Source organism: Mobula hypostoma, chromosome 16 (assembly GCF_963921235.1).
Source record: "Mobula hypostoma chromosome 16, sMobHyp1.1, whole genome shotgun sequence".
NCBI classification, from domain to species: Eukaryota; Metazoa; Chordata; class Chondrichthyes; order Myliobatiformes; family Myliobatidae; genus Mobula; species Mobula hypostoma.
In genome coordinates, this window is record NC_086112.1 from 14,681,670 (window position 1) to 14,708,798 (window position 27,129).

Sequence of the window (27,129 nt, forward strand, 5' to 3'; positions counted from 1 at the left end):
GAGTCTTTCCTATACTTCACAATAATCAGCATTTTACAAAATGACAAATAAGGCAAAACAAAAAGATGTGGGAAATGGTTTAATGAATGTCAAATAAAATAATAGATATGATTTTAAGAGTAAAGGTTAAATATCAAACAAATCAAGTAATAAATGGCAGTTTACTAGTTTACATAAGGGAAGGGTGCAAAATACAAGTATAGAATGTATAATTACTCACACTAAATAGTCAGGTGTTTTGGTTGGTAACGTAGAATTACTGGAACCAGTGCACTTCATATTCAATCCTGCAAAAAAGGACAGACCCTTGTGTATATCTGTCAAAATACAGCAGAAAGTACAGGGGAAAAAAAAGCAGTAAACCTTTGACCTTTGTCACACTGCAGCTATAGTTTGTGGGAATACTTCTAATACTCCCCCCCCCATGGAAATAATGCACTAGCTTGAAACTCTACAGATTATAAACAGCAGCAGCCATATGGTCAGTTCTGTCACCACCAATAACAGCTCTCAAGCCCGTAACGCCATTAACTGAATTACCTACACAATGGAGGTCAAAGCATTAAGATCTCCACCCATAGCCAGTCTCCCACTGTTTCTAAATCCTGCAGACAAGAGACCATTCAGAGATTAATTTATTAAAAGCAGCAGATGGGACTATAATGAAGAAAGCAATTTTATGACCTTTCCCACCCTATGCATTTTAGCAATCTAAGATAACACATACTAGAACTAGCTTGAAATACATGGGTCTCATGCAGACTCCAAATTTTCTTCTTGTCTCTGCAAAATTCTAATATTAGTTCCAACAACGAGGCAAAGTCTCTTCTTCATCAAAGCCAACTTCAAAAATCACCCAATTCATTAGGCATAATTTTCAGCATTCAAAACACATTATAAAACTTTAAACAGTAAACTACCTATAAAACTGACATTTTGATTACTGACTAATCAATGATTTAGTATTACATCAACTGTACAAGTTCTAACCTTAGAATCATAGAGCACAGTACGGCACAGAAACAAACCCTTTGGCCTATCTAGTTCATGCCAAACTATTATTTTGCCTAGTCCCATCATCCTGCACCCGGACTAATTATTAGTTCAAATAATAATAATACTAAAGCTTGGAGCTTGTAACATCCACACACTTACACAAAATATCATTGAACATCTTGCTTATAGAACGCGAGTAGAAGTATTACAGAAATATGCTGCAGTTATCCTGGATGCAGATAGCTTGCACAGTGGATTTACAAGTTAAAACAAATCACTTTTCATAAATTTCTTTGATTCAGAGAGACTGGTTTCCCCTTTGTTGAGATCACTGTCCAATGACAATTCTGCTATGAATGAGAAAATTCCAGAAAGCTATGCAGGAAGGACAATGAAACAGTGTAGGTAGGTCAATGGAACAAGGGTCATTCTGTCAGTCAGGTAAAGGTGCTGTATCTGAATACACAAAGCATTCACAACAAAATAAATACATTCATAGTGTAAATGTAAAAGAATACAACACAATTAATGCATGGCTGCGAGTTGAATATTCAAACCTATTGGATTCTCAAGAAAAGGGCATAAAAGATAGGAACAGAATTAGGTCATTTGGCCCATTGAGACTGCTCCGAAATTCAATCATGGCTGATTTATTATCCCTTTCAAACCTCCACAGCCGTCTGTTGCAATGAACACTATGAATTCACCAGTCTCTGGCTAAATAAATTCCTCATCTCTGTTCTGAAAGGTTATCTTTCCATTCTGAGGCTGTGCCCTCTAGTCCTAGCTTGTCCCACTATAGGAAACATCCTCACCACACCTTCTACCCAAGCCTTTCAATAGTCACTAGATTTCAATGATAACACCCCATATTCTTCTAGACGCCTGTGAATACAGACCCAGAGCAATCAAGTGCTCCTCATACATTAACCCCTTCATTTCCAGGATCGTTCTCATGAATCTTCTCTGGACTCTCTCCAAAGAAAGCGAGACATTGTTGGAAAGGATGAAGTCAGAGCAAGTCAGGAAAAAAATTGCCTAAAAATAAAGCTTGTAGAATTGGTCAGGGTGGAGCTATGCAGTACCAGTAGGCAGAAACATTAATTAGAACTCATCTACAGCAGGTAATAAGGGAGAGGACCATCCTGGAATGGATATTGCATAATGAGAAGGGTCAATTGTTTGGAGTTCTTGCCAGAAAAATGACCTTGATACTTATAACAAATGTCAACAATGCCATTTCAACAAATAAAAGTGGAATCCTTAGTTGTCATGTGATTTCCAATTGAAAAGCAATTGACTCAGTTAAGTTTTCAAATTACATTTTCCAACTGAAAAAGGTTAATGTCTAAAAAGTTTACCCTTGACAAACTTTGTTTTTGCCAATGTTACAAGCAACACACCCTCGTGCATTCTGGAAAAACTTCAAGGACATTTAACATATCCATTTGTATCCCTTCAAAAAGCCATTGTGAAATACTTTTGATTGCTATATTTATACATTCCACTGACACATTCCTTTTCTCCTCATCCTCAACATCAAAAATGCATTACGGTTGATTTTTGGTTTTTCATTCTCAAACCTTAAGTTTTTTCCCCCCCTCAATTGTAACTAGTGGCCAAATACCAAAATATTTGAGGACACAAGGGGCAGCAGATGCTGGAATCTGGAGCACAAACATTCTACTGGAGGAACTCAGCAGGTCAATCAGCATTTGTGGGAGGAAAGGAATTTTTGATGTTTCTGATCAAATGCAACAGGACTGACCAAGTATGCAGAGGGAAGATGGCCAGATGTCTGAAAGTAGATGGTGAAAAGGCCAGATAAGATGACAGGGAGGGATGAACAGACCAGTGAGTCAAGGAGGGAGTGGTTTCTGCAGAAGGTGGAAAAGGGTAGGGAGAAGATGTGGATGGTGGTCTGATAGTGTTGCAGCTAGCAGAAATGACAAAGAAAGATATGCTGGGTGCAGAGGCTCGTAGGGTGAAAGCTATGGAACTCCCTTTTCAACGGAGTGAGGTGAGAGCAAAAATAAGAGGGGAAAAAAACATTTAACAAGTTCATAAAACTTTTTGGTGAGTACACAGCTGGAATATTATCTGCCACTCTGGTGATTACACTAGAGATGCTGCAAAGGATACAGACTAAGGTGTTGCCTTGAATGAGGATAGACTGGCAATGCACACCTAATGAAAAGTCTCGGCCCAAAACAGTGATTTTTATTCCTCTTCATCGTGCTGCCTGACTTGCTGAGTTCCTTCAGGTGTGTGTGTGTGTGTGTGTGTGTGTGTGTTGGTGGGTTAATTGGTCGTTGTAAATTGTCGCATGATTAGGCTCAGATTAATTCGGGGGATGGTTGGCAAGTGTGGCTCAAAGGGTCAGAAGGGCCTATTCTGTGCTGTCTCTCAAATAAATAAATCTTTTTTAAAGTATCTACTGTAAAACTTTGACACAGAAAGAGACTATTTGGTCCAATAAGTCCATGCTAACTTCCCAGGTGCTAACTTAGTCATTCCATTCCTCCTCTTATTTCTCCATTCCCTTGCAACTTACTGTGTCTCACACGTTCTTAACAGTTCTAGCTGGTTTCCTTTTGCCATTAACCTACACTGAGTAGCAACACACCAGAGCTAAATAGCGTATCAGCATATCTCTGGGATGCCGGAGGAAATCACATCACTCTTGGGAACTCAAGATCACAATATGCAAACTTCACACAAATATTATCCAAGGTGAAGATTGAATCCAGGCCCCTAAGAGGGAGCAGTACTACCAACTGCACTCTCACACCACCAGTAAGACTCTGGTATAATGGGGAAACTAATTTCACAAGGCTGAATTACGTAGATTACAAATGTTCACATTAATACCATCAATTTTAGTTACATTTTCATTATATGGCTTAGCATGCTTTATGTACAATAGTGAGACACAGTCAAATCATCTTTTTGCTAATAAATCAGGGGCCCCCCCGTCGGTTTTATTCCATGGAGCCTTCCCATTAACGGAGAGGTCCATAGACACAAGGAACCCCTATAATAAATCATGTTCATAAGGAAAGCTTGATTCAAATAATTTCTGAGGCACTTGAAAGCATTCAACATTCCTTCAACCTGCAATGATGTTTATAACCAGATCAGGATCACCATGCTCTGTAGAGACAACATAAAAGGGAGAAGACTTAAAAATTACCAAGACTTAGTTACCTGTGAGTATCTTTGGTCTTGCTCTGTATAGCATAATATGCCTCCAAGAACTCATATCTTCTTGTTGTTCAAGATGTAACATCCCACATATATATTGCAGCCATTTACTCTAAGCTTGAGTTTCCCTATTATGTCTCCCTAATATCTGCTGTGTACATACCTGAATCAGAATTGGTATCTTTGATAGGTTTGTGTTCCTCAGTTTTGCTTCTGTATTCTCTGCCATCATCCTCATTTTTCACCTGATTCTTTTCCTTTTCTCTTTCCTTGTCTTTGTGTTTTTTAGCCTTCTTTTTTGATTTTCCACTAGAAGAACAGTCTTTCATGATGAGTTCTGAGCACTCCATTTGGTGTGGCGGACTTTCAACTGTAGTCCTAGAGGTATGCTTTCCTTGCTGGTCCTCATAACCCTCGCCAGCTAGACCAATAGTATCAACTGGCAAGTCTTGAGTTCCCCTTCCTTCTGGTGTGCACGGGGAATTGGAGTTAGAATTCACAGTATGAGCAACAGGAACTGGAAGCGGCACAGGTGGTGGTGCAGGGGGAGAAGATGGTGGAGGTGGAGGATGAAGATGAACAACTGGGGCTGTAATGTTGTTTTTCTCACCGGACGGATTTAAGTCACCATTAAGGGTTGGCTGCACACGATTGGTCAAGTGAGATATTCTAGGCTTCTTGCTTGCGAGTGGATCAATGAAATCTGAAGGTAGTGATCGCTTCTGCAAAAACATTGATGAAATCATTAAGCATGGTTGATTTTTCAAAACCAAATAGCATATGCCATGGATGAGTATAGAGAGCTACTACAATGCTTCCTGACATTTGGGATTTTGATCAGAATCAAACACAATGTTAAGTTTAAAAACTATTCTTTACAAACTGTCATCGAAGTACATTGCTGAAGGAGTGGTTGCCATTTGGCAGAGCAACTATAATTATGACAAAGATCAAGGAGAACAATTTCCATATTTACATTTAATTGAGAAAAAATATGCTCATTGGATAATATACAGCAGCAGGACAAATGAACAGTCAAGAGATGGTAGCAACAGGTATACGTATTCACCAAATAAAATCTGTTAAGTTTGTAGATTCATCACATGGTTTCTTCCTGCTTTTGGAGCAAATGAGAAAACTTGAAAAGCAAAATCATCTGCCAGTGTCAAAAAACCTACTTAAGTGAACATGTATATGCTGAGCATATTTAGAGAGAAAGAAACAGAAGTTTTAGACTGATCACGTTTCAACCTGAAACTTTAACTGATTCCCTCTCCTCCTGGTTACTGCTGACTTGCTTAATAATATAATTTGACAGATGAGGTCAATCGACTTTATAAGTCAAGCCATAGCAAACTTGGCAATTGATTTGTTTTTTTTTACCAACCTCTGATGGGGATGCAGATTCTCTACCTTTAGGGGAACTTGATGGTACAGGATCTGATGAATGGCTGTTGGAATTTTGCATCTGGGATAATTTCCTGTTTTAAACATTGAGAACAAAAAACATTATAAGCAAGGGAAAATGCGCAGATGCTAGAAATCCAAAGCAACACACACACACACAAAATGCTGGAGAAACTCAGCAGGTTAGATAGGATTGATGAAAAAGAGTCGATAGTTGACGTTTTGGGTCCGAAACATTGACAATACTCCTTTCCATAGATGCTGTCTGGCCTGCTGAGTTCCTCCAGCATTTTGTAAGTATTACTAAATTGACTTTGACTTTTGTAAAGTAAAATAGAAATTGTAGGAAATGCTCCTTACTATGAAGTTGAAGCTAAAAGACTGTTAGGGATCATTCTGGAATCAAACCATTATGAACAGCATAAATATAGATCAACTAAAATGAGAACCACAACCAGTCTTCAGGAAATAGAACCTATACACAGTTTAACTTCCAACTGATAACTTGGGGCTGGTGAAACCAGTTATTGGGTGTGAAACAGACTGTCCCATTGAAACTACATACAGAAAGACAATAGATGAATATTCCGCTATTAATGGCTCCGTCTGTCTAAGTAGACAATGGATGCACCCGTTCCAGGGTGCAGATGTGGGCGATGAATATGGAGATCCTGGGCTGCCCAGACATCAAGGTCCCCCTCTCAGCCTCGCGGATGTGGTCCAAAGGAATGCGAAGCAGTACATTTGGCATCAGCTTGGCTGCAGGAGCTGCCGGGAGGTGACATGATACGTCATCCAACTGCCTTAGGGTCTCCACTCCGGATTTGTGTAGGGTTTACTCCTTAGCCTTCTCTTCTCCCGAAGATACCCACAAGGCAGTGGGATCCGTAACCCTCGATAGGGGCCCATATTGGGTACTGTCAGCCAGAGTCAGCTGAGCCCGGGACTCATGTAAGGCAGGGTCGTCACGCCCTGTAGTAGTGACATATGGAGTCACTACCCACAAAAAATATGGAGCGCTTCACGAATTTGCGTGTTCCACTATTAGCACATTATTAAAGGTGTACCCCTGCCACTTAAGGCACAATTCAGGACAGATCTGCTTCCTCCCTTAACATTCTGATTGGTTCTATATTCATGACACCATCCCTCAATATTAACAAAAGGGGAATATTTAGGAAGTCTGGAGTTAGAACACAAAGGCTTTTGGAAAGGACACGGTATTGAATATTCAAAGTGATTTTACTTAGGATGTGCTACAATTGTAAATTTGTAAATGTATTATTTACTTAAAGAAATAGTGCAGAATTGGCCCTCCTGACCCTTTCGAACCGAGGTGTCCTGCAAACCCAAACAATCCTGATCTAACCCTACCCTAACCATGGGACAATTTACACTGACCAACTAACTACTCTGTAGGTCTTTGGACTGTGGGAGGAAATCCAAGCACCTAGAGAAAACCCACATATTCCACAAGGATGAAGTAGAGAGGATACTGGGATTGAACTCCCATGCCTCGGGCTGTAATGGCACTGTGCTAACCGCTATTCTACTGTGGCACCCCTTACAGCCGTTTACGTGATGATATCCAAAATGTTAAATTAGATCATAGCAATTGAAGCTAATTAATCATTTGTTATCTCTGCTCTGAAGTATAAAACATGGTGTCAGGAAAGTTGAGATTCTCTTGCAGTCCCTCTCCTGACGGCTTGCTGTGTGAACAACATCTTATATTTCCCAGTTACAGCTTCTGTGCACCCCAGTTTTAGTCAGTCACAATAGCACCAAGATTAAAAGCCTGGACTGCAATTCCAAGCAAATACATAGATCAATTATTCCAGTTTAAGATGGAGTACTATAATTGGACTCAGATTTATCTGAGAAACAGCAAATACTAGCAATTTTAAAAAACTAGTACCATCACAAATGATAATACACAGCCATAGTACCAAGCAGTCTTATGTTTGGTTGCTGCTCCAAATGATCCCCTATTGCTTCACTATGTAGGATCATGAAATTAAGACCTCTCGGTAAAAGGGCTTTGATCTAGTGTCTGCACCATGTCAATTCTTGCAAACAGAGACAAGAGAGATTCTACAGATGCTGGAAATCTTGACAGACATGCACAAAATGTTGGAGGAACTCAGCAAATTAGGCAGAGATTATTTTGCTCTATAGACACTGCATGACTTGAATTCCTCCAGTGTTTTGTTTGCATCGCTTAAGACTTTTACCTTCCTTTACAGACTTTTCAGATCTCTGCTTGATTTTTTTAAGTAATGAAGGCAAAGGAATTTTTCTAACCCACACTTAATTTACCTGGAAACCACTTTGTCAAATAACTGCCGATCCTCTTCTGAGTAACCCGGCCAGTCCCGCTGGACCTCCTTATACACAAAATCCTTCACAGTATAGGAGTTGTCTTTTGGGTTTATATTAGCCACCTATGTAGAAAGAAAACCTTTTTAAAGCCAAGAGAACAATGATACAGGACTTTCAAACCAAAAGCAGATGACAAGACTATTGCACAAAATATTAAAAACTACAAACAAAACATGCAGTATTGTTTTAAAAAAGTGATAAAAACAGGTACCTCTACAAAATACATTAGCTCAATTCAGAAAACTTCCAAACTAGTACAAAAATTAAACAGCAGTTTGAGGAAGGAAAAATTAAAATTCATTAGACCTTCAATTAAATAAGCAACCTTACAATTAGGAATTTCTGAAAGTAAGGGATAAAAGCACTTTAGCAGAGGCAAGAGGTGCAAGGATGAGTGGTTTAGGTTTATATTAATTATTAAACTAAAAATATTTCTGAAATATGTCCCTTAAAAATACAAAAAAGGATCAAACAGGCAGAGGAGTATTTAGTGGGGATATTCACCCTTCAAGCCTGGTCCATCATTTAATGGATATGGTTGATATTAAAATTCATTCCTGTTCCTTTTCTTGGCCAAATCAGTCAACATCTTTAATCTCTGAAACTATACCAGATTTCTTCAAGATATTTAATGAGGCATCAAGTGCCTTCTGTGTTAGAAAGTTCTACTGGTTTACAATTAACGCTGATACAATTGTATTTCTATGCTATATTGACTGTCCTGTTGTATAATACCATTTATTACAAATTACTATAAATTGAACATTGCACATTTAGATGAAGACGTAAAGATTTTTACTCATGTATGCGAAGGATGTAAGAAATAAAGTCAATTCAATTCTTTAGGCTTAGTCCAATTTTATTCTAGTAGATTCAAATGTTCCATGTAATTCTGCATCCTATGGAATGGCTATGGTTAAGTTTAACATGACAAGAATACAAGTACAAAAAGTCTGTTAAAATAATACCAATGCAAGATGTTACAGATGCTGGGAATCTACGAGACAATTTGTGGGGCTACAAAAGTTACGTGGAAATAAAACTGCTCTCTGACAATTTTTTTTTCCTCCCCAGGAAATGTACATGCTCAAATGCACACCAAGCTCATGAACCTCAAGAGCAAGGGGACATGATGTGGTGTACGCACTCAGCCAGATGTAAAACAGGATTCAGGAAACAGTGGAAAGAATACAAGTGAACATTTCAAGAAACCTTAGTCTCTGGTTTCCATTGCACTTATTTTTGAGCACTCATACAATCTCAAAAATCAAATCTTCAGTTTCATTCAGCTGATAGTGCACCTGCTGTTAAAGGTTATGGGTTTAAGTACTAACCAAGATTACAGCATTTTATCTTTGTGCAACATTTTGGTGAAAAGGGTATCTCATGCCTAAATCAAGCAGATTTAATGAAGGTGTTTGACAAATGTTCTCTATTCCACGCAAGTTTTTTTCCCCCCATCTATGATATTCGTTACTTTGCGAACCAGAACTCTATTCGTGTAACTTCACATTTCAAATGTATATACAAGGTGTGCAACTTCTTAAAATTCTAGAATCAAGTTTATTGTCGTTTAACTATATACAGGTATACCATCAAACTGGATATCTCTGCAAACCAGGTGTAAAGCACAGTAGTATACACAACACATACTGTATAACACAATTTGTGAAAGTAAGGATGAAACCTACAGATGGATTACACAAAAATAAACAGTGCATAAATTAAATATTGTAAAGTGCAGAAGAGATTAACCAATGACACTTCGAATGCGATGTGGCAGGGAAGTCATGGTTTCTTCCCTCAGGCCATTTCCCATTCTAACTTTCTTGACTTCATGCATTGGAGACTCCTGTCTGATGGTAGAAAGTCAAAGAGGATGCTGGATAGATGGGTAGGATCCTCAAGAATAATAAGAGCCCTGCGTATGCAGTGCTCCTGATAAATGTCTCTGATTGGTCTTCTCCACATTTAGACTTGGGTTGTTCTTCTCACACCAGTCCACTAGCTGCTTCACTTCCTCTCTGTACTCCAACTCATCATTGCTGTTGATGAGGCCAACCACTGTTGTGTCATCCGCAAACTATGACATGGTTTGAACTCAATCCCGCGACACAGTCATGTGTCAGCGATGTGAACAGCAGTGGGCTGAGCGCACAGCCTTGGCCAGCACCAGCGCTCAGCGTAATGAGACTAGAGGCCCGCTGCACACATGGACTGACTGTGGCCTTTCTGCTAAGTAGTCCAGAAATTATTGGGTTGCAGAGGGAGGTGTTAAAGCCCACCAAGGACAGTTTCCCACTAGTTTCTGGGGTAAGATGGTGTTAAACTCTGAACTGAAGTCTACAAACAGCAGCCCGGCATTTGAGGCCCAAAGTCATAATGGCGTTTGAGGGAAACAATCAACCCCAAGGAATTTAAGTTAACTCTCTAAAGAGCAATTCAGGCAGCTCCACAATTCTGCTCAATTTGTACTTTCGAAATTGATAGCGTCTCCACTTCCACAATCCTCGCAGGTGGCTTGTTCTACATCATTACTATTTACCGCAGGGAAAAAAATCCCTTGCACAGCAAATGTTGCCCAAAACCTGAAATACTGGCCTCAAACTGGTATGACATTATTTGTTGACATCATTATGTTGTGCACCTCTACCAAATCTTTCTCCACATTATCCTAGCTCTTCCTAAATTTGCCTTGCTTTAATTAAAATCTCAGCATTTCCAGCCTAACACTATAACTGAAATTACTTATCCCTGAAATGACTCTGGTAAATTTCCTTTGCATTCCAGAGACTTCCACATTCTATTAATTGTGCGGAACCAGAAATAATACTCAGGACTTGAAATAAGATTTACTGAAAATAAAATCAAACTGCTACTGTTCAGCTACATGTTCAGATGCAACAAATAGTATCTAGCAATTATAGAACACTACAGCACAGAAACAGCCCCTTCAGCCCATCTAGACAATGCCTGTTATTCTGCCTAGTCCCATCTACCTGCACCAGGACCATAGCCCTCTGTATCCCTCACATCCATGTACTTACCCAAACTTCTAAATGTTTCAATCCACCAATTCCGCTGGTAGCTCATTTCACACTCACCATCCTCCAAGTGAAGATGTCTCCTCCTCAGGTTTCTCCTTAAATATTTCACCTTTCATCCATAAACTCTAGTTCTAGTCTCACCCAACCTTATGGAACAACAAAGTGCTGGAGTAACTCTGCAAGCCAGGCAGCATCTATGGAAAAAAGTAAACAGTCGAAGTTTCAGTCTTGATAAATGTCAACTGTTTACTCTTTTCCATAGATGCTGCCTGACCTGCCGAGTTTCTCCAGCATTTTGTGCATTGCTTTTACATTTCTGGTGTTCGTAGATTTTCTCCTCTTGGTGGAAAAAGCCTGCTTGCATTTGCCCCACCTCTACCCCTCAATTCTGTATACCTCAATCAAATCTCCATCACATATTGTATACAGCAGGGAATAAAGTCCTAACCTATTTAACCTTTCCCCGTAATTCAGATCCTTAATTTCTAGAAACACACTTATAAATTTTCTGTTCTGTTTCAATCTTATTGATATCTTTCTTGAAGGTAGATGACCAAAAAAGAACACAATGCTTCAAATTTGGCCTCTATTTTTTGGCAAGGCCAATGAATTATTTTAACCCATTCAATAAGTGCATGGAAATTTGTGAAGTCTATTAACAAGTGATTGGATAACTTATTGTTCATACGTCTCACCCCTCACTAGCTTTGAAACTACAAATTATTAGGGAAAGGAAAAGCGTCCTTTGCTGCCATTTTTAAAATATAAAAGAAATGAAATGAAATCTAACATGCAAGAGTTTAGTCCTTTATTGGAACAGTATTTTTCAAGTACGCTACATTTTAACCCAAGTTATGGAAAGCTAATTCCAAGGAACAATCAAAGGACAGCAAACAGCTACAAAAACAGGTAACTTTCTTGTAAACTCATTTACTTGGAAAATTGTTTCAATATTGCTTTATTATTGTCTCTGACAATGACAGCCAATTAAAAACCAAAGCATCTTAACAAGATTCAAACTTTCCATGTCTGTGCCATTTATCCAACAGTTGTACAATTCATGTCATATACATACAGTAGCCTAATGCATTCTTATTGTGAAGACGACAAGCTGCAAAATCACATTCATTATATATTCCATATATACATTCATTTTAATACGGAGCATTACAAACAACTGAGTTTGTTCAGCAAATAAAAGTCAAGTTTTCTGATCTACTTCATCACTTTGAGCTAGTAAAAATTTCAAGGAAATGGCTCCCAAAAGAGAAAGACTCAACACAAGGAAACAATTGAACTGATTCTCTCCAGTTAGTGGAAAGTATTCCAGTCAAGTGGCACACTGAGGCATGAGCTCTATAATTATCTTCATATTCAGGACATCTTGCATTACAAGCAGCACTCATGACAACCCAAAATTGCAACTTCATGGGCCCTTGCTCTACTACTTGGTGAAGAAACAGCAAAATGCAAGTAGCAAGGAGTTCCATCAGCATTCTTATCCTCAATTATGACCCTTGCAAACAAGTAAAACAGATGCTTTGGCATTTTTTTTGAATGGATAAAGGACAATCAGCCACAAGCATATTAGTCTTTATTCAATGTGACACAGTGCATCTGTTAAAAAAAATCTAGTGACCTATCCTCACAATTAAAGGATACAACTTGGGGATTAGACGTCACGGTACCATAGCGGTTAGCACAAACTATTAAAGCTCAGGTGGCTGGAGTTCAATTCCAGCATCCTCTGTAAGGAGCCCCTGTATGTCCTCCCCATGGGAGGAGTGATTTTTCTCCGGGTGTTCCGGTTTCCTCTCATAGTCCTAAGGTATACCAGGTAGGTTGATTGGTCATTATAAATTGTCCTGATTAGAGTTAAATCAGGATTGTTGGTGGTTGCTGAGCAGCACGGCTCGAGGGGCCAGAAGAGCCTATTCAGTGCTGTATTTCTAAATTTAAAAAAATTTAAACATGTTAGCACTCCTCATTATAATCTTGAGTTAATGGAGACCAAACAACTGACTTGCAAGTGTGAAGAGAGGCACTGGCCACATTAAAGGGCTTCACAAACATACGATTGCCTCCTTAGTAGATATTGGGCCCTACTCTTTTCCTGGTCATCTTCTTGCTGTTACTAAACACATGAGCAGAGGGACCTAGGAATACAAGAGCACTATGCTCTAAACTGTAGACAAGATAGATAAGTCACACTGTACTTCATCAGGCAGAGCATTGAGTATGTAAGTAGGGATGCTATACTGTAATTGAACAAAACTTTTGAGGCCACATTTAGAATATTGTGTTCGGTTTTGGTCAGCCTACTATGGGGATTATATCATCACCTCTTGGGATGATGACGCCCTGCCACTCACGCCGATCCCCCGGATGACTCTGAAATGAACTGTTTACACAGACTGTTTGCTCCTGTGGGTTTTCGTATATCTGTTTGGGGGGGGGGGGCCCTAATGGATTCCCCCACCACTCCCCTCACCACTACATAACATCTCTTCCAGCGATCTCCGATGGGGTGGGTGCTTCAGGAACTGGTATTTCCCTCCTTACAATTTGACCTCCACCTGAGTCCCGACCCTCAGGGTTATCCCTCAGCCAGTGAGCAGACCCAGGGAATGTTGGTGCAGGCTCCGAAACGAGCGCAGTTCCAACCTTTCAGTCGGCCACAGCGACTGCCAGCGAGACTGGTACCTGGCGCTCTAGTGACCACTGCCGATGGTGCCGCTAAGCTGCGGGCTCCCTGGACGTTGAATGGGACCCACTGGATATGCGGCCACCGCGCCTACCCGTGGATCCCCACGAGTTGGTACAGTTGTTGCTTTCCAGCATATGTGGTGCCCTTCATCCACCCCCTGTTCCGGGAGTCTCCCCCATATTATTAGTAGCTCCCTGATGTCTGCAAATTATATGTCATATCACGGAAATCAAATTTTCTGAGAGCGAGCGAAAGCAAGAGAGTGCGCGACAGCGACCACGAGAGAGTGAGAGAGAAAGCAAGCGAGAGCACGACAGCGACCACGAGAGAGTGCAAGCGCGCCATGGCAGAGTGTTCCAAAAAAAAAATATAAAACATGGGACTTCCGGTAGCGCTCATGGAGTGAAGTCGCGTTCTTGACTCGCTCCATTACCTCTGAGTTTTTTCTCTCTATGGTCAGCTATACTTTAATTAACTATTAAGGCATCAATTTTTACAATACTTTGAATTAAACTGAATTCTCTGACATTTGGATGATACTGAGATCGGCTATGTCTAAGAACGGGAAAGACGGCAAGGATGGTAAACCTCCGGTTAAACCGAAAGCTACGGATCTCCCTCCGACTGAATCACCGGTGACTTTGGAAGCTATATCGGAGTTAATTCAGAGGGAAATTTCAACCTCTGTTAGGGAGATGATTCGTACAGAAATTATGGGCTCTGTTAAAGACCTGATTCATATGGAAATCTCAACTAAGTTCCAGAAAATTGCCGATTTAATTGATAAGATGCAAACATGTATTGCGGAACATCAGTCGGCTATATCTGGTCTTCAAAAATCCGCGCAACAAAGTGAGCTTAAGATGGGGAAAGTCGAAGAAACAATTAATGTAATGAAGAAGAAACTTGACTTTTTGACTTTTAAAAACTCTGACTTGGAATCTAGAATGCGACGGCAGAATTTACGAATGATTGGCGTCAGGGAAGCCGTGGAAGCTAACAACCCTATGAAATATTTCTCCCAACTTTTAAAAGATGCATTCCCTACTGTATTTCCTGACCAACCACCGCTACTGGATCGTGTTCACAGAATTCCATCATACTCGTCTAGGTCAGATAGACCTAGGCATGTTATCTTACGTTTTCATTACTTTCAAGACAAGGAGAGACTGTTTCGATTCGCTCGATCTAAAGGTTTCATTGATTTTTCGGATCTTAAGTTCCGATTCGTGGAAGATTTCAGTAAACCAATCTGGGACCAACGGGTCCGTTACAGATCCGTGATGTCGGAATTCTATAAGATGGATTTAAGACCAGCGCTGCTGTACCCTGCACGTCTAAGGATTCGCATGTTAGATGGAGCTCTTCGTTTTTTTGATTCTCCATCGGATGCCCAGAGTTATCTGGATCAACTTTCATCTTCAACATCTTAATTGCCTTTTTTTAATTTTCTCCGTTGATCGGAGGCTGTGAATTGGTTGGTTTTAACTTTTCTGTGCCCTATTTGGGCAGAAAAGTTTACTTTCGATTTCTTAATATGGCTGCTAAACTTTCTTTTTAACTGCGTCATTTCTTTCTTTTCCCAGGGGATTCTGGGTGGTTACTTCCCTTTTGTCATCTTACGTATTTCCTGTGCGGCCTTAAATTTTGTAGTTTTTTAAAATTTTATTCTGTTTTGCTTTTTATAATCATTTTATGTTAATAATCCTATTTTTTTTGTTGCTGTGTCTATTCATGAGTTTGAGGTTTATTGTGGTTTTTTTTTAATATATACTTTCGGCTTTTGTTCTGTTCTGTGTGTATTTTAATTGAGCTAACTTTTTTTTTTACTTATTTTTTTTACTGTTTTACAATTAGCTGATCCTTTTCATATTTATACCTTTTTTTTAGGGAGCGTATACCGGAAGTCATGGGGGTAGTTTTAGCGCTTGCTTCTTTCTGGCGGGTCTGCTTTAGATTTCGCCTTGGGGTCCTGGGGTGGGGGGCGGTGGGAGGGGCTTCACGTTTTAGTTTGTTTCTCTTTGGGCTATATACATTATTGAAGTATTGGTTACGTCCTTTTCCCCGGTATCTTTTGTATGTTCTGTTTCCTCTCCGGGTCTGTGGGTCGCGCCTATTGTCGATCCTCCTTGTTATGGGTTGACTTTAGGATTTATGGAGTCTATTATTAATTTTGTCTCCTGGAATACTAATGGTCTTAATCATCCTATTAAAAGGAAAAAAGTTTTTAAAGTGTTCCGGAGACTTAAAGCACAAATTTTATTTTTACAAGAGACCCATGTACGGAGGGGGGACAGACTACGTTTTTTCAAATTTTGGAAGGGACAACAATTTCATTCGAACTCCAATGCTAAGATTCGAGGCGTCTCTATTTTTATAGACTCCTCAGTTACTTTTATACAACAGGATATTATCTCTGATCCGAATGGTAGATTTTTATTGGTTAGTGGTTTATTATTTAATAAAAAAGTAGTTTTGGTTAATGTTTATGCTCCTAATATGGATTGTCCGGAATTTTATAAATCATTGTTTGATCAGTTTCCGAATTTGAACGAGTTTTCATTGATTTGGGGCGGAGATCTTAATACCTGTTTATCTCCAGCTTTGGACCGTTCGGCTCCTTTACGGACTTTACCTAATAAATCTGCAAATTTGATTAATTTTTTCCTTTCTGATTCTGGGTCGACGGACATTTGGCGTTTTCTGCATCCTCAGGAAAAAGATTTTTCCTTCTTTTCACATGTTCATCATTCCTATTCAAGAATTGATTATTTTTTCATTGATTCTCGTCTCATTCCTTCAGTGATTAAATGTGATTATGATTCTATAACCATTTCGGATCATGCTCCACTTAAGCTTTCTATTAAAATTATGGCCAATATACCAAACAATAGACAATGGCGTTTTAATTCGCTGTTGCTTCAGGACTCGGACTTTGTTAATTTTATGAATGAACAGATTGAGCTTTTTTTTACAATTAACCATACAGAAGATATTTCGGTTAACACTCTTTGGGACACTTTTAAAGCCTATATTCGGGGTCAGATTATTTCGTATTCCGTTGCTTTGAGGAAGAAACAGAAGCAGGAGGAGATGGTAATTGTGGACAAGATTAAAGAAATTGATAAGAAATATGTTATGGCTCCTTCTGAGGAGCTATACAAACAAAGAACTGAACTTCAAATGGAACACAGTTTACTACTCTCGTCCTCGATTGTAAACCAATTAAAGAAAACAAGAAGTGATTTTTATGTTCACAGTGATAAAATTGGCAAGCTGCTGGCTAATCAATTGAAATCTAATTATGTTAAATCTCAAATCAATCAGATTTATAACCAAAATGATCGATTGATATTGGATCATGTGGGGATTAATCAAACCTTTTGTGATTTTTATTCTTCTTTATACCAATCAGAGTCTCCTCGAGATTCTAAATATATGAATGATTTTTTAGATAAGTTAGACTTCCCTCTGATTTCACAGGATATGTCTTCTTTATTAGATACTTCCATTACAATGGATGAGATTAAGAATGTTATTTTTTCTATGAATCTGGGGAAAGCTCCTGGCCCTGATGGGTTTACCGTTGAATTTTATAAATGTTTTGCTTCTTTATTGATTCCTTGGCTCTATAAGGTTTTTGAGGCTTCTTTGAAACTTGGTAAACTTCCGGAATCTTTTAATAGAGCATCAATTTCTTTAATACTAAAGAAGGATAAAGACCCTGCTCAATGTGCATCTTATAGACCAATATCTTTATTAAATGTTGATTCTAAAGTTTTTTCTAAGTTATTAGCAAATAGACTAGAAAAAGTACTTCCTTCTAGTATTTCGGAAGACCAAACGGGTTTTATTAAAGGTCGTTACTCTTTTTATAATATTCGTACATTGTTAAATATCGTTTATACTCCCTCACAAAATGTTCCTGAGTGTGTTATTTCTTTAGATGCCGAGAAAGCTTTTGATAGAGTAGAATGGCCTTATTTATTTAAGGTGCTTGAAATGTTTAATTTTAGCTTGAAATTTATATCCTGGATTAAACTGTTATATTACTCCCCTGTAGCCTCGGTTCGTACTAACTCCTTAAACTCACCTTTTTTTCCTCTCTTTCGTGGTACTCGACAAGGCTGTCCTCTTAGTCCCCTATTATTTGATATTGCATTAGAACCTCTTGCAATTGCTATTCGAGAATCTTTAAATATTACTGGGATAACTCGGGGATTAAAGTCCCATAAATTATCACTCTATGCTGATGATTTACTTTTATATATTTCTAATCCTGAGAGATCCATTCCTGCTGTTTTAGAGTTATTAGCACAATTTGGTCTTTTCTCAGGTTATAAATTAAATCTTAGTAAGAGTGAACTTTTTCCGATTAATAAACATCTTCCCTTATATTATAAATTTCCATTTAAATTGATTAATAATTACTTTTCATATCTTGGGATTAAAATTACTTGTAAACATAAAGATTTATTTAAGACTAACTTTTTACCATTAATAGACCATATTACTCAACTTTCATCTAAATGGTTTCCCTTATATTTAACTTTGATTGGTCGTATTAATGCAGTTAAGATGTTTTTTTTGCCAAAATTTTTATATGTGTTTCAGGCATTACCAATTTTCGTTCCTAAATCTTTTTTTGATAAAGTTGACTCTAAAATTTCTTCATTTATTTGGCAGAACAAGAATCCGAGACTGGGTAAAATACATTTACAGAAAGCTAAGAGAGATGGAGGTTTAGCATTACCTAACTTTAGATTTTATTATTGGGCTATTAATATTCGACATATGAAATTTTGGTTACTTGACCGGGACATACTATTTATTCCTAAATGGGTAGCATTGGAATTACAATCTGTTCAGGGTTATACACTTGGTTCTATTTTAGGTTCCTCTCTTCCTTTTGATTCGAAACGTCTTAAGCAGGTCTCTAACCCGATAGTTAAATATGCTTTGCGCATTTGGTTTCAATTCAGAAAATTTTTTGATCTTAATCAATTCGGGTTAGCGATTCCTATTTTAGGTAACATATTTTTTCCTCCCTCTTTTACGGATCGCGCTTTTCAAACTTGGAAGACTAAGGGTATTTTACGGTTTTTGGATTTATTTTTAGATGGTTCCCTTATGTCTTTTGAACAATTATCTAATAAATATAACTTATCAAGAATACATTTTTTTAGATATTTACAAGTTAGAAATTTCCTAAGTACTATACTTACTTCCTTTCCAATGCTTCCTCCTATATATATTTTAGATTCGATAATTAACCTTAATCCATGTCAGAAAGGTGCATCGGCTATGATTTATAATATTATTATGAAACTTAGGAAAGCTCCATTTGATAAGATTAGGGTAGATTGGGAACAGGAATTGGGGCTTACCATTTCTGTGGATGATTGGGGGCAGATTTTACAATTAGTTAATACTTCCTCTATTTGTGCTAAACATTCCCTAATTCAATTTAAAGTGGTTCATAGAGCACATATGTCCAAAGATAAGTTAGCGCGTTTTTACTCGCATATTAATCCTTTCTGTGATAGATGTTCGGGGCAGATAGCCTCTTTAACTCATATGTTTTGGTCTTGCCCTACTTTGGAAACTTTTTGGAGAGATATTTTCAATATTATTTCTAAGGTATTAAATATAGATATCTCTCCTCACCCTATTACTGCTATCTTTGGACTACCTAAAATTTCTAGTAATCTTTCCCCTTCAGCCCGTAGAATGATTGCATTTCTTACTTTAATGGCGAAAAGATGTATTTTACAACATTGGAAAGAGCTTAATGCTCCAACTACCTTTTTTTGGTTTTCTCAGACGATTTTATGTTTGAATCTGGAGAAAATTAGAAGTAACCTTTATGATTCTTCATTTAAATTTGAACAGATTTGGGGACCTTTTATTCGATATTTTCATTTAATGTAATATTTACCCTTCTTGTTTTTTCTTCACTGTTTTAATGGAGGTCGGGATTGAGGACGTGATTTTAAGTTTAACTCTGTTTGTTTTCAAGTTAGCCCATTGCTTTGCTTTGCTTTTAGTTAGTTGCACGGTGGGTTTTTTTTTGGGGTTTTTTTTTTTTTTCTTTTTTTTTTCCATTGATATATATAAAATCTAGTATACTATTATGTTATCTTGGTTTCTTATGCTTAAATTACATTGTTTGTAGTATTTTCTTTTTGGTATTGTTATCTTTTGGAATTTTATTATACTTTAACATTGTATTAATGTTTATATGGCTTACCTTTTTTGTATACTTACTCAATAAAAAGATTTAAAAAGAAAGAAAGAAAACATACGTCACCCCAGACTACCCTAAAGTGTACCCTTGCATAATAGGGGTCAAAATAATGACAGTGTTGCTTGATGCGCTGTTTACAACAGTGACTTTTCTATTGCCCATGGTGGGTTAAGTCTGTAAAGACGTGTTGAGGTGAGTTTAACAGGTGTCATTCATTCATTAGCATAGCTAACGTTATTTAAACTAGCTGGCTAGCTGCTAAGGAGCTACTCTATTGTAGACATCCCACCTCTCCCGGAAGTTCCGGGAGTCTCCTGCAAATTGATGATGCTACCTCCCAGAAATGAGCTTTTGCAGGGTGGGATGTCTGGGATTATATCATCAAGCTAGAAAGGATGCAGGGGAGATTTACAAGGATGTTGCTAAGACTCAAGGGTCTGAGTTATGGAAGGGTTGTGCAGGTTGGGACTTGTTTCATTGGAGTGTAGGAGGTTACAAATAAATGTGCATTTGAAAAAGGATTTAGTGCGTTTTGGCTAGGGTTAATAGGTGGGTTGCTGGCAGTGCTGCTTGTTAGGCCGGAAAGGCCTGTTTCATGCTGTATCTTTAAATAAATAAATAACTCTGGCCTTAATAAATGTGCACTTATTTGGAACTTTGTCAAAAGCCTCGAAATGAGAATTATCACAAAAAATATACATAAACGATACCCAAAATATCCTGGAAAAAAACACACCACTGAATGAGGCCAGAGTTTTAAAAATCATTCTGAATCAATTACAACTTGGCCACAATGGTGTGGCAGTTAACACAACAGTATTACAGCGCAGGACGTCAGAGTTCTGAGTTCAATTTTAGCGCCATCCGTGAAGAGTTTGCACTTCCTCCTCAAAAATGAGTGGGTGTCCTCCAGGTGTTCTGGTTTCCTCCCACAGTCCAAAGACTGTTAGTAGGTAAATTGGTCATGATAAATTGTCCTGTGATTTGGTTTGGGTTCATAGGTGGATTGCTGGCAGCGTGGCATGTTAGGCTTTCTATCTCTAAATAAATAAACAACTCTGGCCTTAATATGTGGGTGTGGTAATTCCCCTCAAAAACGCCAAAATAGTGTTTTCAAAATAAAATTTGTTATTTCAGCTAACTGTTGCTTCTTTTTATTCCAATCATTTCGTGTGTAAAATGTTTAAAACTAATATTTTTAAACTTTCCAGTGCACCATGGGAGCTTGTCAATATCACCACAGATTCCTGAGATATGATACAATAACCATAATAAAAAAACATGCAAAATCTATGCTAATAAAACAGATCAATTTTTTGTGGGCCAGCTTCCCAGAGTTCTGTGACACATGCCCATGCTTTGGCACTCAAAATCCACACCAGGGTTTAAAGAGACAATGGACAGCAAGCATAGAAGAATGTGCAGACTGGTTTCTGCTGTTGCAAGTGAGGCAGTCTTTCAAACCAAAGTAACAATTATTCATTTGTCTAACCCCAATTTCGAATTAGTCAGGACTGAGGGGGACATTTTGAAGTCCTGCTACATGCCAAGTGTTTCTATCCAGCAAAATAAAAATTTTATTGATGTAGGTTATTGAAAAAAGAACATTCTCACAATATGATACAGGTGTTCCCTGCTTTTTGAACGTTCGCTTTACGAAACCTCACTGTTACTAAAGACCTACATTAGTTCTCTGTTTTCGCTAACAGAAGGTGTTTTCACTGTTACGAAAAAAAAGCAGCACGCGAAAAAAGGCAGCGCGCCAGAATAAGGAAGTACGCGAAAAAAGGCAGCGCGTGCCCTGAGCAGCTGCCCTCCCCTGGATTCGGAACGGCATTCTCGCTGGCATTGCTTAAACACGTGCCCGCGAGCAGCCATTAGCAAGATGAGTTCTGAGGTATCGGAAAAGCCTAAAAGAGCTCGTAAGGGTGTTACACTTAGCGTAAAACTAGACATAATTAAGCATTTCGATCATGGTGAACGAAGGAGATGAAGTGAGTTTGGCTTGTGGAAGTTGACGAAGATGATGTTGAAGAGGTTTTGGCATCCCTTGCCCAAGAACTGATAGATGAAGAGCTGATGCAATTGGAAGAGGAAAGGATAACAATCGAAACCGAATGAGTAATGATAAAGTACGACTTTAATTTTGAAAGGGTACATCGGTTTAGGGCATATTTGCAAGATGGTTTGAGTCCTTACGAAGAACTGTATGATCTAAAAATGCACGAGACTAAGCAGTCAAGCAAGCCTTCCACATCAGCCACAGCAGACGACGAACCTCGACCTTCGACATCGAGGCAGGCAGAAATAGAAGATGACCTGCCTGCCCTAATGGAAACAGACGACGATGAGATGACACCCCAGTGTCCCACCACCCCAACCCCCAGGCCGCATACAGATACCGATTCGCAGAGAATGCAGCGGTAGCCAGGAGGCACCCAGCACATCTTTAAGAAAAAAGCAGAAATAAACATGCTAATTAATTAGGTGCCACCCAGCACATAAATGTCGGCCCAGATCAGAGGCAACACAATCGGCAATTGCCTCTGATCTGGGCCGAAAATTACATGCCGGGAGGCACCTAATTAATTAGCATGTTTATTTCAGCTTTTTTCTTAACGATGTACTGTGTGCCTCCCGGCTACCGCTGTACCCCTGCATGCTTCGCGGATCGGTATCGGCTCGTTGCCTGGAGGGTGGGGGCTACTGCACCACCCAAACTCTGACGACTCAGCCTAACATGTCAGTGTGCTCGATGTCTTCATGAGTCCCGTAAGTGATACTACACTGTACATACATTATTTCTACTTTATATTGGCTGTGTATTTTTACGTGTTATTTGGTACGATTTGGCAGCTTCTTAGCTTAAAGGTTACTGGAGAGCGCTTGCGCCATGTTTTTGCTGACGGCGCTTGCGTGAGATTTTTGCTATGGAGAACAGTTCAGGCAATGATTGTGGAAAAGTATTTCTACTTTATATAGGCTGTGTATTTAGCATATCATTCCTGCTTTTACTATACATTACTGTTATTTTAGGTTAGGTTTGATGTGTTATTTGGCATGATTTGGTAGGTTATTTTTGGGTCTGCGAACGCTCACAAAATTTTCCCATATAAATAAATGGTAATTGCTTCTTCGCTTTACGACATTCCGGCTTACAAACCGTTTCATAGGAACGCTCTACCTTCAGATGGTGGGGGAAACCTGTAGCTTAAATTGACAGGCCTGTGGGCACATTCCTGCACAAAGAAACCTACATTGGTAAACCCTCACTACTTAAAACACAAAACCCTCACAACTTGCCAGAATTTGTCAATAAAATAAAGGCCACAGTTGAGGACAATTGTAATTGGTCAAATTACAATTTTGCTTCCAATTCTGCAAAGCTAAATTAATGTTTTACCATATTAAAGATCAATATACAAATATGTACAACGTTGAAGCAGACATTTCAGTGCAAGGTGCATTGAAGCTCCTAACTTGGGCCATTTTAGTCAAATTTGAATTTTAAGAAGGGTCAATAGCTGCCAGTAATAAACAATTGTAATACGACCATATGAAAGTATAGATGCAATATTGAAGTAAATACTTAGGCTATAAATAAACCACATAAATACTTGACCATAAATTGACCCATGGCAGTAGTAGCAGCACATGGGACAGTTGTTAAGTCAGAAAAGACTGCACTTTCCAAATCCTCTCTCCTCCGACACTTCCAAACATAGCAAAAACCAGGCCCATTGGCAATGTAGGTTAATATAATATATAGTTACACGATGACAGCCATGACTCTGCAAATATTGTGTACGATTTATACATCTCTAGTATAGAAGGTATAACTTGTGTTACTTAAGCAAATTATGACAGATCTTTTTAGCTGCACTCAACTTAGAAATATCAGAGAAAACTATGCAGTGAATTCAGAGATTTTTGTAACTTAGTAGAAACAATTGTAATAAAGAAAAATCCCAGTAACAAGTCCTTTACAAACATTCTAAATTATCTTTGATTGCATGATAGAGGAGCATCATGCTGAACAAGTGCATGATTTAAATTTTACACAATGCAGCAAAACAGAATATAGCAAACATCCCATCAGCTGTCAAGGTTGTAAATTTCAAATGTCCATGAATAATTGTGTCAACTGAGGCAAAGAGCTCAAAGACAATTATATCATGGGCTGACATTTAGTGGCTATTTTGAATGTTCAAAATAATTTTAGTTTCCATTCAGATAGCTAATCTAGACAATTCAACACAGCTATCACACTATCATTGAGTAAATATTGGAAGGAATAAATCTGTTTATGTGGGCAAGAATGTCTAGTCCATTATCCTTCAGCTTCACTTAGTAAAAATAGAATTGTATCTATTTTGTTCCTATTAAGAAGTAGATTTCTACAAGGTAAAACTGAAAGGTTAAGCAAACAGAACCCTGACCATTTGTTGATTTCTAAAAGTCTCCACATATTAATTAAGCTAATCTTCCTTTTTAATGACAGCTACACTTCAGCCAAATTTCATTCCTCCTAGCCCTTTCAGGTCATCCACTTTCATGAAAACAGCATCTGGTAGTGTATTTTTGATTTTGAACAGAAAGCAATCAGAGCACAGTGGAAATATTTACAATTTAGAATCTATGACTAAGATCAAGATTTTAAGTGCAGAAAAGAAAATGTAATCAAGAGTAATATTTGAGCCTTGAATTAGTCTACAGCATTTAAAATGATTAAGACAGTTTTTTAAAAATCTAACTACCTAGTGGGAAAGAGCTGCACCAAAAGGAGTATTTTTTTTTTTAAGATAGCCCATGCAGAAATAAATTCAGGAAACAATTCTGCTATACCTACACCTAGTGGAAATCTGTAACACTGTCTGAAGTAGTTATAACTGCTGGAACTCGGTCAAGTGGTATTTTCACAGAGATCAACTTTAAAAAAAAAAGTTCAGAAGAGTTTTGTAGAATATAGACCTAAAGCAAGTAATTGAGTTTCATACAACTATCAGATATTATGTGACAGAATAACCAAGTAAGCTAAAAGGTTAGCTGGCCTTAACTTGAAAATAATGTTGCAAATTTCAAATGGACTGATTGAAAAGACAGAATTTATATTGACGATTGTTTGCACTGATTCAGGAAACCACAGTGCCGAGGTTCCCAAGCTCTTGTATGCCATGGACCCTCACCATTAACTGAGGCGGCCGTGTACCCCAGCTTGGGAACTCCTGCTCTCGTGTTTATTATTTGAAATACTCAAAAATTTTGCAATTATACTAAATTCTGACATAGCAAAACATGAGTTCATAGTATATACATAAAAGCAAATGACTTCAGGTTATGACTTTTCTGGTTACTGCTGAAAACCACAGTGTATAGTTATGAGAGCATAATCTGCCTTACTCAGTATTAATTACGTAAAAAGGTTTGCAACATCCAGAAAGCTGCAATGAAAAGGGGTTAAAGTCTTCATTCCTTTCCTCCTAAATACTGAACTTTTCAGGTTGATTTGAATGATTGTCTTTGTTAGACATTATTCAAATCAGCAAAAGGATCAAAATTTGAAAGTGCAGAAGTTAGATAGAAAAATGCATATTGTTTGCGAGGCTACTGTTGTAACTAAACCCACTTTGCTAGCTCGAAAATTCACATGCAGGTTTCAAACTTCTGCAACATACATAGTATTAGATAACATTTTTAAAAAGCTGGCAAAATTAAAGACAGTAAGTTAGTTAAATTAAGAGTTCAATTATTCCTACCATCAACAACTAGCTTGAAGAGTGATGTATGAAAACTGCATCTGCCACTACTGACCTGTTGTAGAATTGGTCCAAGGGAATTCTTGTCTTTCTGACTAACACCATCTTTCTGTAATCGAGCCAGAAGCTCTGGTTTCTTGAAAGGTTTTAGTACCAATAAGTGGATCGCCCTATCCCTATATGATCGCTGGCAAACACTGTTTGTATTGCACTTCCTTATTGTACTTGCAGGATTAATAGGGGTTGATCGTTTCCGTTCAGGTACAGCATCTGGGATGCCTGGTGCTGGTTTACGAATCTGCACTCGCTTACCTAGAAATAGTACAAAAACAACTTCTAAATTAAAAGAAAACCAAATCGCAAGAAACTCAAATTGTATAATTGTTAAATTAAAATTTTTTCCATTTCAAAGTGAGTGTGTAGGTAAAATAATAATCCTTTCCCAAAGCTATTTCAGCAATACTTTTGATGACCAGTTTATTTTACAAAGTGAGCAAACCTGGAAACTTTCATGCAAATAATGAACTATGAATTCACTTTGGTACATCAGAAACAAATGAATTTTCTCATTTGCCATCTTCCAAGGTATAGAAATTAGTAAGGAATTGAAAATAGAGTTTATTGAAAAATAATTATTATTGTAATGGCTTAGCCTACTAAATTGTTAAACAAAGCTTTAAAATACAAAATGCACATTAGTATCCATTAAGTACTATCATACACATTAAATGCAAAATTCCTGGTGAACATCATGATATCAATGAACTAAGATCATGAATTGATTTCAGTGTTAGCACTATACATCTGATTGACATCAATGGAAAAAAATGGATAGGTCAAAAGTCCAATGGTATAATCTGGACTAGGACTGTTCTGGAAATAAAAGGTGCAAATTTTCATTAACATAAGAGAAACTTTTCCAGAGCTTATTTGAGGCAGGACAAATCAGACAAGTATTAAAAAGGGGTATGGCCTGGTTGTGATTAAAAATTGAACAAAAAAGTTGACAAATGTTATGGGCGCTGTACAGAATGGCCTAATAACTTTGTAGGATGTCCTACAGTACCAAAAGAATGTGAACCTCCGTAGGAGTAAGCCACCAAGAGTACAATATTAATGTGCTCCTTTCCTTTTCAATGTAGCAAAAAGAATCTACAAGGCATGCCAAAAATGCCAAACCAAACAAAATTTGTCAGCTAGCCAAAGATGAAACAAAGGAAAATATACAAAATTATGTAGGAGTGGAAAGATAGAGTGAAATTTTCCAAATGAGCCTCAACACATGGCTATGAATTGTTAGCGGGAAAGGAGGATCAGGGTTAACAAGGATGGTGAATTTATTGGGGAGAATAGTGGAATAGGTCTTGAAGGAATTTAAAAGAG

The 27,129-nt window shown here is 38.1% G+C and overlaps 1 protein-coding gene and 1 long non-coding RNA gene across 2 annotated transcripts in view; one reads left to right on the plus strand and one right to left on the minus strand.

Moving 5' to 3' along the window:
* The window catches only part of LOC134357248 (uncharacterized), a 30,491-nt gene extending 25,883 nt beyond the window's left edge, over positions 1-4,608 (plus strand). Inside the window, exon 3 of the long non-coding RNA XR_010020580.1 lies at positions 4,490-4,608. This is a non-coding gene — a long non-coding RNA (uncharacterized LOC134357248). The remainder of the gene's footprint in view (positions 1-4,489) is intronic.
* The window catches only part of ell2 (elongation factor for RNA polymerase II 2), an 88,767-nt gene that overhangs the window by 10,484 nt on the left and 51,154 nt on the right, over positions 1-27,129 (minus strand). Inside the window, exons 5-9 of the mRNA XM_063068574.1 lie at positions 25,802-26,058; positions 7,927-8,051; positions 5,588-5,681; positions 4,364-4,922; positions 221-287 (exon numbers count right to left, since the gene is read on the minus strand). Coding sequence (XP_062924644.1) covers positions 221-287; positions 4,364-4,922; positions 5,588-5,681; positions 7,927-8,051; positions 25,802-26,058 — 1,102 coding nt within the window. The remainder of the gene's footprint in view (positions 1-220; positions 288-4,363; positions 4,923-5,587; positions 5,682-7,926; positions 8,052-25,801; positions 26,059-27,129) is intronic.